This window comes from Limulus polyphemus, unplaced genomic scaffold (genome assembly GCF_000517525.1).
Source record: "Limulus polyphemus unplaced genomic scaffold, Limulus_polyphemus-2.1.2 Scaffold428, whole genome shotgun sequence".
Lineage (NCBI taxonomy): Eukaryota > Metazoa > Arthropoda > Merostomata > Xiphosura > Limulidae > Limulus > Limulus polyphemus.
Window position 1 is genome coordinate 595,938 of NW_013666038.1, and position 15,086 is coordinate 611,023.

At 33.4% G+C, this 15,086-nt stretch overlaps 1 protein-coding gene across 1 annotated transcript in view; it reads left to right on the forward strand.

Moving 5' to 3' along the window:
• The window catches only part of LOC111085500, a gene marked incomplete at its 3' end in the record, with an annotated part of 25,425 nt that extends 13,920 nt beyond the window's left edge, over window positions 1-11,505 (forward strand). Inside the window, exons 4-6 of the mRNA XM_022384344.1 lie at window positions 6,396-6,566; window positions 7,012-7,098; window positions 11,463-11,505. Coding sequence (XP_022240052.1) covers window positions 6,396-6,566; window positions 7,012-7,098; window positions 11,463-11,505 — 301 coding nt within the window. The remainder of the gene's footprint in view (window positions 1-6,395; window positions 6,567-7,011; window positions 7,099-11,462) is intronic.
• Window positions 11,506-15,086: the final 3,581 nt, after the last annotated feature.

A 15,086-nucleotide genomic window follows, 5' to 3' on the forward strand; every position in this document is an offset into this window, starting at 1 on the left:
TATTTCAGAAGGGGCGCCAAAAGTGTCTTTGCCCCGGGTGCTGAGAACCGTTGCTACGCCACTGCAACTTTGGGATAACACTCGTACAGTACTATCTTGTAGAGTTCTGTTTTCTAACTGCATGAATGAGCAAAGTCGCGTCGTACTCCATTGGTTCTTACCATATTTCACTTCTATAGGCTCAAAACATTGCTCATCAAACACAGACAAGTCCCTCGCCCCCCAACAAAACAAAACTACTTTCACATTATACGAAGTTTTATTTGATTTCACCATGAATATTCTTATTTAATACATGTCCTTTCGAAAAACATAAGATATAATAACATTTATTCAACTTTCCACACTTACTTTTTTTCTTCTAGGGTTAATCCAAGAACGTTTTGGCCTATATAAACTGCAGACTAAAACTATATCCATGGTTGACCCCCATAGAAATGTTTGTTTTTCTGTTTTCATTTTTAAAATGTGTATTAATAACTTTTTGGTCTCGCAGTTAAAGGCTATATTTAAATGATATGTTGTATTTTATATTAGACGTAAAAAAAGCTTTCCTTCATTCGGGACTATGTCTGACGTATTATCAAAATACTGCGTTTAATAAAAATATAAGCAGAAATTATTTTACCGTATAAAAGCTTTGCTGCAAAGCAGGTGCAGAAATGAATGTTTTTTGAGACAGGTTTATATATATATAAGGCTCTGGTATTCATAGGAATGACGAGAAGATTGTATGAGCACATTTTAAAACTGTGCTTCGCAAATACAAGGATCCTTCATTTAATGAGCTGAAAGAAATATCTCCTTAAATTATCGCCGTTTATATTTTTCATTGAGCCTCAATTTATTATTTTTTCACTTTAATTAAGACATACATTATTTTCATACACATTGTCAAAAATACCAGAAATCTGATGAGTTCAAACATTTTGTACTTTCAGTAGCCACGACCAGAAACGTCGCTAGTGCTTAAAGGATTCAGGGCTCGAGTCCATAAGCGCGGGAATTTCAGCGTTTCAGTATGATATCGATCATGGTCTTCTATTCTGATTTTTCAAAACATCATCTGGGGATTCGAGGCACTGTCAGATAGAATCGGATCACGTGCCCCGTGTGCCAGCACCTAGCAACGCCTTTGGCCACGACTCTTATAGCACTACGAGCTAAAATGCTTGAACTATAGTGCTTTAGTATATGTGTATTTATTAACATTAAAAGAATGATGATCTACAAATATATAATAGCTCCATCGACCAAATGAATAATAACAGAAGTATTATTTATAAAATATGCGAATATCTTTCCAAATGTAATAAAATACAAATATTAGTAGTTGATAGGTGATCGCAAATTACAGTTTTAAAAATGAAAGTTATAGTGAAGAGAGACTTGTTGCATAACGCTTTTATATGTAGGTCACTTTTATGGCTTTGCTCTAAGCCATATCCGTGTCTGTATAAGAAAATAAACTTTCTACTGTTAATTTTTCATGTTGTTTATGCGCACAAACGAATTAGACATTGAGGGAAAGTTACACAAAATACGGGCTGCTAAACAGCCCGCCCTTCAAGTAATTGAAGACTGCTTATGTATTATTATGAAACCGGGCGTTCACATTATAAATCTATCTGATAACGCCCCAAAAAATTAACAAATGAGTACATCGTAACCTACAAACTCAAATTCTAGTTTAGTTTTTAACTTGTCCCTGTTTAGTATTCAAACAGTATAAATTTAAGTGCAGTTTTTCCTACTTATTACTAAAACCATTTTAAAGTGAACAGCTACATCAAGTGTTGTTGCTATAAACTGTAATTTGAAACATTACATAGCAAAATCCCTTAATCACGGCCTGCTGAGGCTAGAGTTCAGTGTTCTTAATGAAACAGGTCTATGGTTGAGAATGGAGGAACTTAGTATTAACATTAATAATTATCTGGCAAAACAAAGACAAGTCTTAAATAAATGTACAGAGGTTTTTAAAGGAAAATGCAACTTGCATGAATCAATGAATTGATTTTGATTTGTGATTATAATGAACAAGAGAATGAAGAAATTCATCGTAACGAAATTAAACATAATTCAAATAAAAAGATGAGAAACACTTTGTAGTCTTTAGCAATAAGGATTAAAAAAAAGATCGCCACTTAATTCACGTGAGTATCAAGAATTTGAAATTGAGAACATTTCAGCAAAAGCCCAGTACATAAGAATACGGTTTAAAAATAAAAACTATTAGAATAGAAAGTGAAACTTTACAAGTTAAAACAGACATTTATAGCATTAAAGTTTAAGAAATCGTCTCAAAAATAATGGAAAGCTTTAAATATGTACAAAATGAGTAGGTATTGATAAATCTACAAAAATCTTGAAAAATAGATATATTACAAAACAAAGAAAAGCATTGAAATTTGTAAATATGAGAGATGGTTTAGAAATCATTTGGAAAATGGCCGTCAAGATAAAAGATCGTAAGCAAAGCAGGTTAAAAAACGAAAAAGAATATATTTCTCTAAAATTGAATTTAAACGAAATATATTTCATCAACAACATTATAGAATTTATCCTGCAAACAAGAAGCAAGTTCGTAATTCTTTACATAACTAAGAAGTGGATTTCTCCAGTAAAGTTTTTAAAAGGTACAAATTTTATCAAAGATATGGAAGAAGGAATTTTGAAACTGGTTGGCAAGCTTGAAATTATTTGCATACCGAAGAAGTGGATTCCTCAAACAAAGGCCTTACAAAAAATATATTTCATCAAGAATATAAGATAGAAGTAATTTAAAAAACTTGGAACTGACATGGAAGTTTCTGAAAGAAGCCAAATAGACTGATCAATACAGAAAGAATAACAACCAGAAACTATAACAAAATACTACTAAGAAGAAAAATTTAGATATAGAGGAGGCTAATACCAAGAAAATACCCGGAATTAAAAACGAAACTAAGCTTAAGCACAATGTAATAAAACTACTAAATAAAAGGTTTAACTTTTACCTTAGATAATAATATTGATGAACTACAACTGAAGCTTGTTCTTAGTGAATTGAGTAGAAAACGAAGACTCTGATAATTTTTCGGGAAGCAATAACGAAGTTGGGCGTTTCAACATTTTATCAAAACCACACGAGAGTAAGGCCTTACAAGAAATTTTAACTAAGAATATCATGAGGACCTTGTTTTTAAATGATTACCACCTAGAATATCAGGATGTCCAATTCTAGGGTTCACGAATCAGATTACTGAACCTATAAGTAATATTCTTGATGTAATAATCTTTATTTTCCAATGTTTCTTGTACTATTATAGATGACAGAGATTTCATTACTTAATAAAATGGAAGAGAAATATATATTGGTATATTTGATGTAACAGCTTTATTAAGAATAAACATAGTTTAGGATTAGAAACTGTTAAATGCTTTCTAAAAAGTTTTAAAATCTTTTACAATTCAGATTTATCTCTCTTTTTATTTTAGAGTGTTTAGTTTTAAATAATCATGTTTTATCTTTAAACAGTGGGATCTAACATCAATTCTAGCACTATGGTACGAAACTAGGTCTCATATAACCAACAATAGTAATGAGTTTCTTTGAGAATAAAATGTTTGATTTATTATCGCATTTTTTTAACAGGTATTTTATTAACTATTTATAGATGACTGTTTTGTAACATGAAATCTTTTACATAACTTTGATTTCTGTCAACTAAACAATGACATGAATCCCTGTTTCCGTTTTATAAGTAAAAGGAATGCTAAACAATTTCCGTTATTGAATATTATGGTTATAATATCTGAATATAGATATTTAAACCTCATATTTATTACAAACATACCAATACTCTTATATATTTAGATTTTCAAAGTAACTATTTAAATAGTGCAAGCTAAATACATGGTTGAGATCGTTATTTAAAGCAATTTTGAATATGCAAATCAGCAAGTCACGCGAAACTAAAGCCGATATAAAAACGCGGTAGAACATAATTTATCAGAACTGTTTGTTTGTTTGTTTTTTGTTATGCACAAAGCTACACAAGGGCTATCTGTGCTCTGCCCACCACGGGTATCGAAACCCGGTTTCTAACGTTGTAAGTCCGCAGACATACCGCTGTGCCACTGGTGGGCTTATCAGAACTATATTTTGAAATTGTTTGGTATAGCGTAGGTACTGGATGCCACCAAAATTAATAGTTTTTTGGAGAAAGCATGTAACAATCCTTTCCGATGCAAGATATGCATACACTAAGATGATAAAGATGTGCTTATATCGGTGACTTGAAATTCCCAAGAAGAGGATATCTCTTAGACTATTTAATTATTTATTCGCCCATATGACTCATTAAAACGATGACCTCTCATTGAACTTCTAGCCTCGAGCAGGGTGAAGGAGGATTGCTAATCTTCGAGAACCCCCTGATTATTAATTATTTCTTTTGAAATAATTAATTTTAAATCAAAATAACTGCCAGGAATAAATAAAAAATATCCCTTAGATTTAATGACATTATAAAACAAAGGAATATGGATCAAATTGTGATATCCTGACCATTAAGAAATAAATATACGACAAGTTGTGCCCAAGCCATGGTAAGAAAAGTGTGGCGCCTTGTAAAGGATGATAATCTACGAACACAAAGATCAGTAGTGAAATCCCTCCATGTGTCCTGGCAACAGCACGCAATATAACCCAAATGGATCTTCATTTGAAAAAGTGACACAAGTGACGTGTTTTTTCCACGACATATTCTTTCAACTGGATAATGAAACGAATATTCATGTTATTCCATACGAATACATATCATTCAAGTCGCCAGACGCATTGTCATTAGCTTTCCATTCGATTGGACTGTTGAAATTGGTACTGGGAAATTGTCGTCCTCGTAAACCAGGTGGTTAATAGGAAAGCATGCAAGGAGAAATGGTTCACTACTGACATGACGTCTTATGACTAAGCCCTTTGCAATGGAAAATACGCTGCAGGGCTATTTTCAGAATGCACTGTTGTCAGATAGAGTATGATGAACGTGGGCAGGAGTACTGTAACGTCGTGGTGAGGCTTTAAAATAGTTTTATTAACATACTAAACATCTCTTTATGAATACTTAACAAAAAATCTTGCCCAAAATGTTTTGAGTTATAATGGTGTTCAAATTTTCTTGTTTCATTAGGGTATCGCGATTCCGTGGGTAATCCCACTAAGTCTCATTTACTCTAAAACGTGAAACAAATGGTTAAACCAGTATGAACTTAGAACATTCTAAAACTATAAATCCTCAACAATTGTTAAAATTCTTAACGATGACCCTTTATCACTTACCATTCAACGTGAGGAAAAAATCCAAAAATATCTGAGAGAATTAAAAAAACAAAAATATAATATCCGAAAGTATCGTTATCCTTTTTATCACTTGTGAAATTTCGTTTTCCTTCGGACACATTGATTGCTAATATCCTAAAAAATATTTTAATTATGAAACACTTCTCTATTTTAGGCTTAAGCGCTTATTCTAAACTTATTATAAAACAAGAGTTTAATGGTGTGAATCAGAAAAGATTGAGAAACATAAGCAGCAGCAATGTCATTATTTTCCATGTTGTAGCTGGATATGTTATTATTGTATATTTTGACTATTATGGGAAACAAGTGAAATTTTATTTACAAACTTTGACTTATATAATTTTGTTGTGGTGTGATTTTTGTTCAAACTCAACTATTTACAACAGCTGCTGCAGTAACGATATAGGGGCTATTCTCTAAAATATCTTTTATTTTTCAATATATGGAAATTTTTAATATAAATCTGGTTTGCTTTTGGGCTACTAGCTTAGCATGCCAAATTTGGTCTGGATCGGTTAATTCGTTTAGGAGGAGATGCGTCCACAGACAGACAGAAAGTTTCCTTGATATTGAATACTTACCGCACCGGTGTGTCTTAATGTGTATAGTACATTTGTGAAGAACACCTGTACCCCAATTTTTATACTCAGCTATGTTTCCCTCGGCAGAGCTGGACAATCGAATAAGTGTCAAAATTATACTGCATCACACTTGATAGTGGATGTAACTGACCATATGTACCGAGAGAAAAGTTTGGTGTATTCCGTAATGAATGTAAATAACTACAACTAAAAACAAATAAACTGACTCGTGCAAGGAACTTTAATCACACTTTTAAATAAACGAATGATGTTTCTTGAAGTTGATGAATAAGAGTATTTATAACGGAAGAGTGTTAGAAACATTACATACCTCGCTGTTGAGTTAAGTAAATTACTGTTTTTATATTGAATCTCTGATTTGAAAATACATTTTCTACTCCAAAAGAAAAAAATGGTTTGTATTATGCTGTATATGTGTAAGTGTATGGATTACTTTTTACTTTCATCAGGTGACTCCATCACTTCACCATTGCTTTCCCGGAGAATCAATAGATACCACAAAGAGGACTAAAACCCCTAAACACAGTGTGGAAGATATTGTAAAGGTGCTCTGTTTAAGATCTACGTTCGTTTTTCAATGGCGAGAAACACACCAAAAGACTCCACTGCCTTTAACAATGGTATTTGTGCACGCGAGAGCGTGTGTGAAAATTATATCTATTTCATCCCACATATTTCGAAATATTTCTACGAATCTACTATATTATACAACTGAAGTACATGAAGTTAACCCTAACTTGTAAACATGGTTTATTTGTTCTGTAAATGAAGTTCTGTAAATTTTAAGAGTTTTTACTAACAAAATGCAAAATAATATCCTTAAAAACAACGCTGTATAGAATTATCTATCAATTGTCATCTACATCTTTCTTCTTATATGTGTGTATGTGTGACTGTTATTTTCTATGTGTATTCATTTTTAACGTTTATGTGTGAGGAACAACACACATAATTACATTTATTACTATAAAATAAACTGCTGTGATTCAAGATTTCTTATCAACAAATTAAAACAGCACTGGTATATTCATCATAATTCCCAATATTAAAATTTATTTTCATTAGGTAATTGGCCTAACTGCTCTAAGACGAATGGCATGCGTTATAGAAGAAGTACACCGTCCTCTTTCAACGTGGGAATTTGCCTTTTCGGTAAGAATATCTTTCCTAAGATTTTCTTCATCTACAATATTTCATTTTTAACTTTATACTTCTTAGCATCTTTTAACGCCCTCTAAATAGCTTTTTGAGGAAGCTCTTAATTCTTCACATTTTTTCTTTCCTTCAAGATTTACTTTTTGTTTAACTTTGTACGATAAAGCTTATTTTAACGCTTCTAATTAGTTTTCTGAGTTAGGCCTTCTCTCTGTTTCCATGTGGGTCAATAGTATGTTTGATGACTACAATGCTAATATTCGAGGTTCGACTCCCCACGGTGGACAGAGCACAAAAAGCCCATTCTGAAGCTTTGCGATCAAAAAATAGCACCAAAGTCTTCCTTCTTCTGAGGTAAAGCACTATTAATAATATACTGTAACCAACTAAATAGTATGGCATGCAAGGTTTGTGAATCCTAATATGTTCAGAGTTATTGGATTTCTGTAACTTTAATGATACCAATGAAAGCAAACAAAATCGTCAATATTTAGTATCACCATGTCATTGTGACATTAAATCACAATAATACTGATAACTTTCATCACATCTTCTTTTTGGCTCAATATACAGGTGTCGAATACTATAAATATAATGTAATATCACCAGAGAAATAGTGCAGGATGCGTGGGCTCACGTGCAAATTTTACCATCGATCCAATCTTTTTGTTTATACATATCATTTTATACTTTCAACACAAAGACTTAACAACAATATTAAGTTATATAAAAGCCATTGTTGGAACGCACTGGCATTTCTATATATTATAACCACTTCTTTTCCATGTGGTTTTTCGCCATATTGCCTCATGAATAAGATGTACACGCGCGCACGTGCTTGTCTGACTGTGATGTATATCTATAATTTGTAATATAAGAAACCACTTCTTTTCTATGTAGTTTTTCGCTAGATTACCTCATTAGAAAGATGCGCACGCGCGTGGATAAGATAGATAATAATACCCAGGTGCAAACCCTCAGAGTCCATTTAGTATGGGAGCAAAATTTCAGGTTTATAGATTCTTTCCTCTTGGAGCTATGGTAGTTTCATTTCTTTCCTATGTGGTTTTTCGCATAAAAAGATGCGCATGCGCATGCAGGCATGCACACACGTAGATAAGTAATAATACACAGGTGCAAACCCTCAGGGTCCATTTAGTATGGGAGCAAAATTTCAGGTTTCTAGATTCTTTCCTCTTGGAGCTATGGTAGTCACATTTTTTTCTATGTTGTTTTTTGCATAAAAGATGCGCACGCACGTAGATAAGTAATAATACCCAGGTGCACATTCTCAGGGTCCACTTAGTATTGGTGCAAAACTTCAGGTTCTAAGTTCTTTATTCTTAGTGCTATGGCGGTCACATATTCTTTTTGATGTGATTTTCTCTACCTTGCCTCATAAAAAATGCACACGAACGCACGTTCGTAACTAAATAATAATAATACCCAGGTGCACACTCTCAGGTTTCTAGGTTCTTTCCTCTTAGAATTATGGTGGTAACACACACACACAAAGATGCGTCCTTTTATTATAGATTTTAATTAATCTTTACAAATTGTTTGAACTTTATAAATTTTGTGCTTAATATTTTATCTTGTTCAATATAGCTTGCTGAAGATGGAATATGTATATTTCAAAACGTTCAAGAATTAAAAATATAGTTTACAACAGTACCAACTCAAATGCTTTACATGCGAGAAAACATAGACTTTAAAAATACCAAAACTGACTAAAATAAAGTAAGATTTTTTCGCTTGAATTCCGTAAAGCATTTAACCATTACACTACATTTTATTTCACTGGTATATGGGTCAGCTTTATATCACATGAGTTTATTTGTCTGTTTTTGACTAAAGTGCAAAGCTACACAACAGGTTATCCGTGCTGTGCGTACAACAGGTACCAAACCCCAATTTGTAGCATATACGCTCTCAAGTCACTAGAGCGCAAGTCTAATTGTTAAAGAGAATTGAGAAATACGATTTCCCGGATATGACGCTTCTTCTCATAATTCATTTTTGAAGAAATGTTTTTTTAATTTGATAATTAACAGTTTAAGTGATGCATTAACAGATGAAACTTTAAGTTTAGTTTCGAACTTCTCCTTAAAAAAGAAAGTTTAGAAATTTCTCAGGGAAACAGGGTTTTAATAACATTTTTTAGAAATGGACAAGGTGTAGCTTGACGCTAGTGTTTTGAGTTACAAATTGGTAGGTCCAAGGTCTTAGCTACAATATGCAGGTTAACGCATTCATATCTCGTTATTCGAATAGCTTCACATGTCGTATGGGTTTCCTTCTCAACAGTTGTTAAAGCATGCCTACAGTACTACTGAACTGGCATATTCTTTCATTTATTGCATGTCCCTCGATCACAGGGAACTCCTAGGTATTTGAAGCTGTCTGCTTTAATGGTGTCGCATTTGCTAAAATAAGTGTTTGCTTAGGTATACATGACAATATCGTTATTTCTCATTTCAAAATACTTAGCTTCAAACCAAATTACTCAAGTACTTTGCACCATATATTTATATGTGCCTGTAGATCATCCTCGATAGATGCAACAATTCTAATGTCATCTTCATATGCAAGTGTCTCAGAATACACAGTCTTACAGTTGAGTAGAATGTACACTTTTACTTCCTTCAATACTTGAGCTATCAGCAAGATGAACAAGAGTGCGAAGCATACACTACTCTGCCGTACACCAGTGATCACTCCAAAACAATGTTCTTTCTCCGAATGAGACCTCACTGCACTTTAAACAAACTTTATACATGCTTCTTATTGCCTGGTAAAACTTTGTGTGTGTGGTGGGGGGGGGGGGGTAGGCTATATTGTTTTCTGTATTGTTTAGTACAACTTTCTTCTATGTACTCTGTCGAATGTTTCTTCCAGATCCAGGAAAGCCAAATACTTGTCCTCATTATACGACCAGCATTTTTCAAAAATCTTTTTAAAACAGAAGATAAGTCTGACGATAATTCTCACTGATCTAAAATAATGTTGCTACGCTCCTCATTTATCTCAACACAAATCCTTAGCCTTCTCTCTCCAATATTATTTTATAGATTTTGTCAATGTAAGGTTATGACACTACCTTTGATCACTTTTATGTTTGTAGGTAGGATAAATAATTATCTTGCTCTGGCCCACTGGTACATCACCTTACTCTCATACTGCATTGAAGATTCTCTGTAGCTACCTCAACATGCTTTTCCCATCATGCTTAAATATCTCTGCAGGCTGGTCAACATGCCCTGGGAATAGGTTCTTTTTCACCTGTTGCAATGCACAAGATTTTCCTTGTAAATAGTTTAATATGGGCCTTTACTTCTTTCCCTGTCCTCCTCTGGCATGCATGTATTACCCCCCTCAGTGTGCAGGAGACACTCTTTGTACTCTCTCCACCTCCAGATAATTTCACTAGGGCTAGTCAAAAGATTGTCGTCACAGTCTTTAATAGCTAAAGTAAGATTTTGATTTCCCTTTCTGTAAGATTTTGCCAGTGTGTACAAAAGATTTCGTGTTCCAAAGAAATCTTCCTTTACATCTTTTCCAAGCTTCTCTCATAATTATTTTTGTGCTTGGCGTTTAATCTTGTCGGCTAGCATTCGCTTTTCAATATATTTCTTACGGTTCTTATCCGACCTATGTTTCTTCACCCATCTTCTAAAAGCTTTAGCTTTTTCTCTAACTGTAAATTTCACCTCATCATTCCAACAGGTGGTCCTCTTCTTCTTAGTTCCTCCCATCCATTTAATGCCAACAGTATCTTTAGTAATATTTAGACATTGCGGTTTCTCCGAACCTAGTTCGATGTTATGTGAAGGCAGTTTAAATTCTACTTAAGGTAAATGGATACATTAAGGAAACAAACACAATTAGATATTTTAATTAGATTTATTAAAAATGATTAGATGGCTTCGTGACATTGTTCGTATTTTTGTCATATGCATTGGACTTCTTCTTGTATTTGAATGATCCATTATTTAGTAAGTGTGTGAAATACAACGTGATCTCGTCTGCGTGAAAGCGAAAAGCTGAAGGTTCAGTAATAAGTATAAGTTTCTTATCCCTGAAAAGACTGTAATTTTGTAAGTAAGCCTTAATGATAAGTATTTTCAGTGTGTGCCGCGTAAATTGAAAAGTAAACATAAATTTACTTAAAGTGAAAGTTTACATACACACAGACAAAAATAATGTGGCCAGCTTTGCGAAAGAAAAACGAATGAAAATGTATTGTTGTAAATTAAGCTAATATTAAACTTTATATTCCTCATTAGCAAGTGATTTTATATGTCCTATTTGTGAAAGATTTTTTTCATATTTTAATTACTTTTGTACTTTACTTCTTCCAGAAATGCTTTGCTTATGAAAGTGTGAAAAAAGTCCAAAATTCCGGTAAGTGGGAAGTGTTCTAAGTGGGAATAACCATTAGTGATCCCTACGATCGTGTCTTTCTCTAGTAATTATGACAAGTGTATTTATTAAGTAATGTCTACAAAAAGTAAGAAAGATAAATTTACACAGTGAAAACGTGTTAAATACAGTTTTTGCAAATTTGCTTATGAAAATAAAATATATACAAATTAATTTTGCTAGAGCGTTTTCAGTGTCACACATTCAATTTAAAAAACCAATATAATGTCGAAAGTTTCTTCGATTCTTTATGAAAATAAAGCAGGAAGCAAAATTGAAATATTCTTGAAATAATAATCTATAGCAAGCTGGATTTTTGAGAAAAATATAGCCTCGTTAACGTTGTACATCAGTAGATATTTGATGCACCCTGTACATATTTCTGGATGGATGTCAAAAAGTGCAGACTAGGGAGTTTTCAACAGGAAGTTTAGTTCATATCTAGTACCCAAACAATATTAACTTAGATTTAACAGGTTTTTATCGTTAGGTAAGAAGGTTTCATTAAACAACTTTACACTGATGTTCATTATTTGGTAAGGAACGAGACTGGTAGAACCCTTGTCGTTAATTAATATCCTGTTACATAACCAAAAGCTATATGATAGAGGCAAGTATTTAGTGACGAGTGCAGACGACAGTCAGAGAATATAGTTTTAGAATATTGCACATGTTCTGAATATCTACATAACTAAATTTTCACTTTTTAAGATGTAGCCTCTATAGAATTATAGCAATAAAAAGTAAACCGTTTTATACACTGGAAACATCTAGGGGTTATAGGCCCTTACTTACTTCTCATTTGAAAGTAAATTAAATGCGTCGCCCCCAGTGGCTCAGCGGCAAGTCTGAAGGCGAATAACGATAAAAACTGTGTTTCGATATCTGTGGTGGGCACAGCACAGATAGTTCATTGTATAGCTTTGCGCTTAACAACAAGAAATGATTAAATGCGACGCCGGCAGTTGCTTAATGGTTTTGGGGATCTATAGGATACGGAATATAAATGATCTGATACCGGCATCCCCCGTTTAACGCGGTTAATAAGTTCCCGAAAAACGCCAAACTACACGAAAACGCGCAAAACAAAAATCTGTTTCCCACAGGAATACATGTAAATAAAGGGGGGGTATGCGTTCCTGACCGAAAATTTTCTGGAACAGAGAGAGTTTCAAACGTATTTAAGGTATTAATTAGATACTCAAACATTAAAGACCATTAATTTAGTAATATCAATCACACGGCAACTTTCTATTAGCAGCAAGGGAGTTGAAGATGATTTTCGCTTAGCAGGCAGGATTAGGGATAAAGTTATTTTGTATATTAATCCTAATTATTTCACAATGGCTGTTATTTACATTGAATAATGATTTAAGTATACGGTATATAAATACCACGTATACCGTAATACAATTCATTTTGAAATAAGCTCAATTAATGCAATCGATACTTGTATTTGCACAGAAAGATGCTACCACGAGACAAACTGAGCATATAACATATCTTATGCATGCGCAGCTGCGTTGGAAAGTCCCATGTTCGATTTCAAACCGCGCTAAGTCGAAAATTGCTATCGCGTCCGGTCGTGCCTAGAAGTGAAAAAAAACATTCGATAAAATATGGTACAATAGACTCAGATACAAACTGTTCAAATTAGGACTTCCCACAGAAATTATTCGCTGGTTTTCTAACTTCCTGGAAGACACGAGCATCAGAGTAAATGTTGAGGGCACTTACTCTGAGTGCTGCACTCCGGAGGCGGGTGTTCCTCGAGGAGGAGTACTTAGCCTTACCCTGTTTATCATGTATGTCAGCGACATACCTATCAAAGACCCAAACTATACTTTTTGCTCACAGTTCGCAGATAATGTTGCAATCTGGAAGAGCAACGTACAATATACAACCACTACTAAACGACATAGAATTGTACTGCAATAAATTGAGAAATAAAATTAATTCGCGCGAAACACAAGTCATATTATTAACAAAATCGTACAAAACAATTAAATTAATACCACAGTTATATCTAGACGGAACTCTCTTATAGGTAGCAACATCAGCAAAATTATTATGGATTACATTAGACTCAAAATTAAACTGGATATCACACATAAAAACCAGATTTTGATAAAAAGCGAGAGATGCCTGTATAACACAGATGAATGTATCAAAAACACACATTAACAACCTACAGCAAATACAAAAATATATTTTAATGAAAGTATTTGGAGTCCCACGAATGGCCACGATCAACAAACTCTGTATTTCTACATAACTATTTTAAAATGCCAACTATATCAGACAGACCCCAAGATAACTCGCTTCAATATTAATAAAGAATTAACTGATGAGCAAACTAAAGAGTTACATAATACATGATGAACCAAACCTTAAGTACCTCTCTCCTCTAAACATTCTAAATATGAAACTTACAGGCCAAACAATGCTAGGTTAATTGAATCCTAAACACAAACGTAGCTCTATTTTAAAATAAAGTTTTTTATGTACAAAAATAGGATTATTTGTATGTGCGGAACTGTATTGTGAACATGGACTAATAGTGCGATCATGCATGAACTGGACATGGCATAAAAAAGGCCATGTTAATTACAAACTGTGGACAATTGACAAAATTTAATATACTGTGAGTAATGCAACAACATAACAAGGGTTATTATCTAGGAGTCGGCCCGATATGGCCAGGTGGTTAGAGCGCTCGACTCGCAAGCTGCGGGTTCGAATCCTCGTCACACCGAAACATGCTCACCCGATGTCCGAACTATACACTAAGTTTAACTCTATGCATTAGATAACTCGTACGTCTGTTTCCCTGCGAGTAGGGGTGGGAGGGGATTATCTAATATTTCTTCTTATTTTTGCTTTATTAATCATGAGGGTCGACTGATAATTTTCTGTCTACTCAGTGAATTGAAACTCTTGTGTGGTATTTAACTGGCTGATTTTAAATTTTGTGACCACCATATCCTGTTAACTTAATACAATGTACTCTTAAGAATTTTTATTTCCATGAGTAGGTAATATATATATATATATACAAAACACAAAATGAAAATTACATTTATTCACATTTGAAATATTTTGAAAGATGTGCCATTAAACAATTTAATTGTTTGCCCTTGAATTTACGAGGTTACAATAAAGAATAAGTTACATGTATTAGCCAATCTACCTTAACTTGACGTATTTGAATATTCTGAATCTGTTATAATCTTTAGATCAACTCTGAATTATCATAGATGCATTTTATAAACTCATTCTAAGAACTATGCACGATAATGTAAACATCCATGTTTCTTCTTATTCCTTTACATTCGTTCTACTTGCACTTAATATTTTCACTGGAGAAGAATGGAACTGTCTGTCGAACTAAACGTTTCCCTGAAATAAATAATGTACAACAACATCATGATTCATTGTTTTTAATAAACAAAACATCTTGTCAGGTAGAATTTAACTGCATTATTGTCCTCTTAAGTAAGGGATTATTACTAGAGTTTGGTGAACAACACTATTAAAGGGTAGTGGGATGGATTGTAATTTTT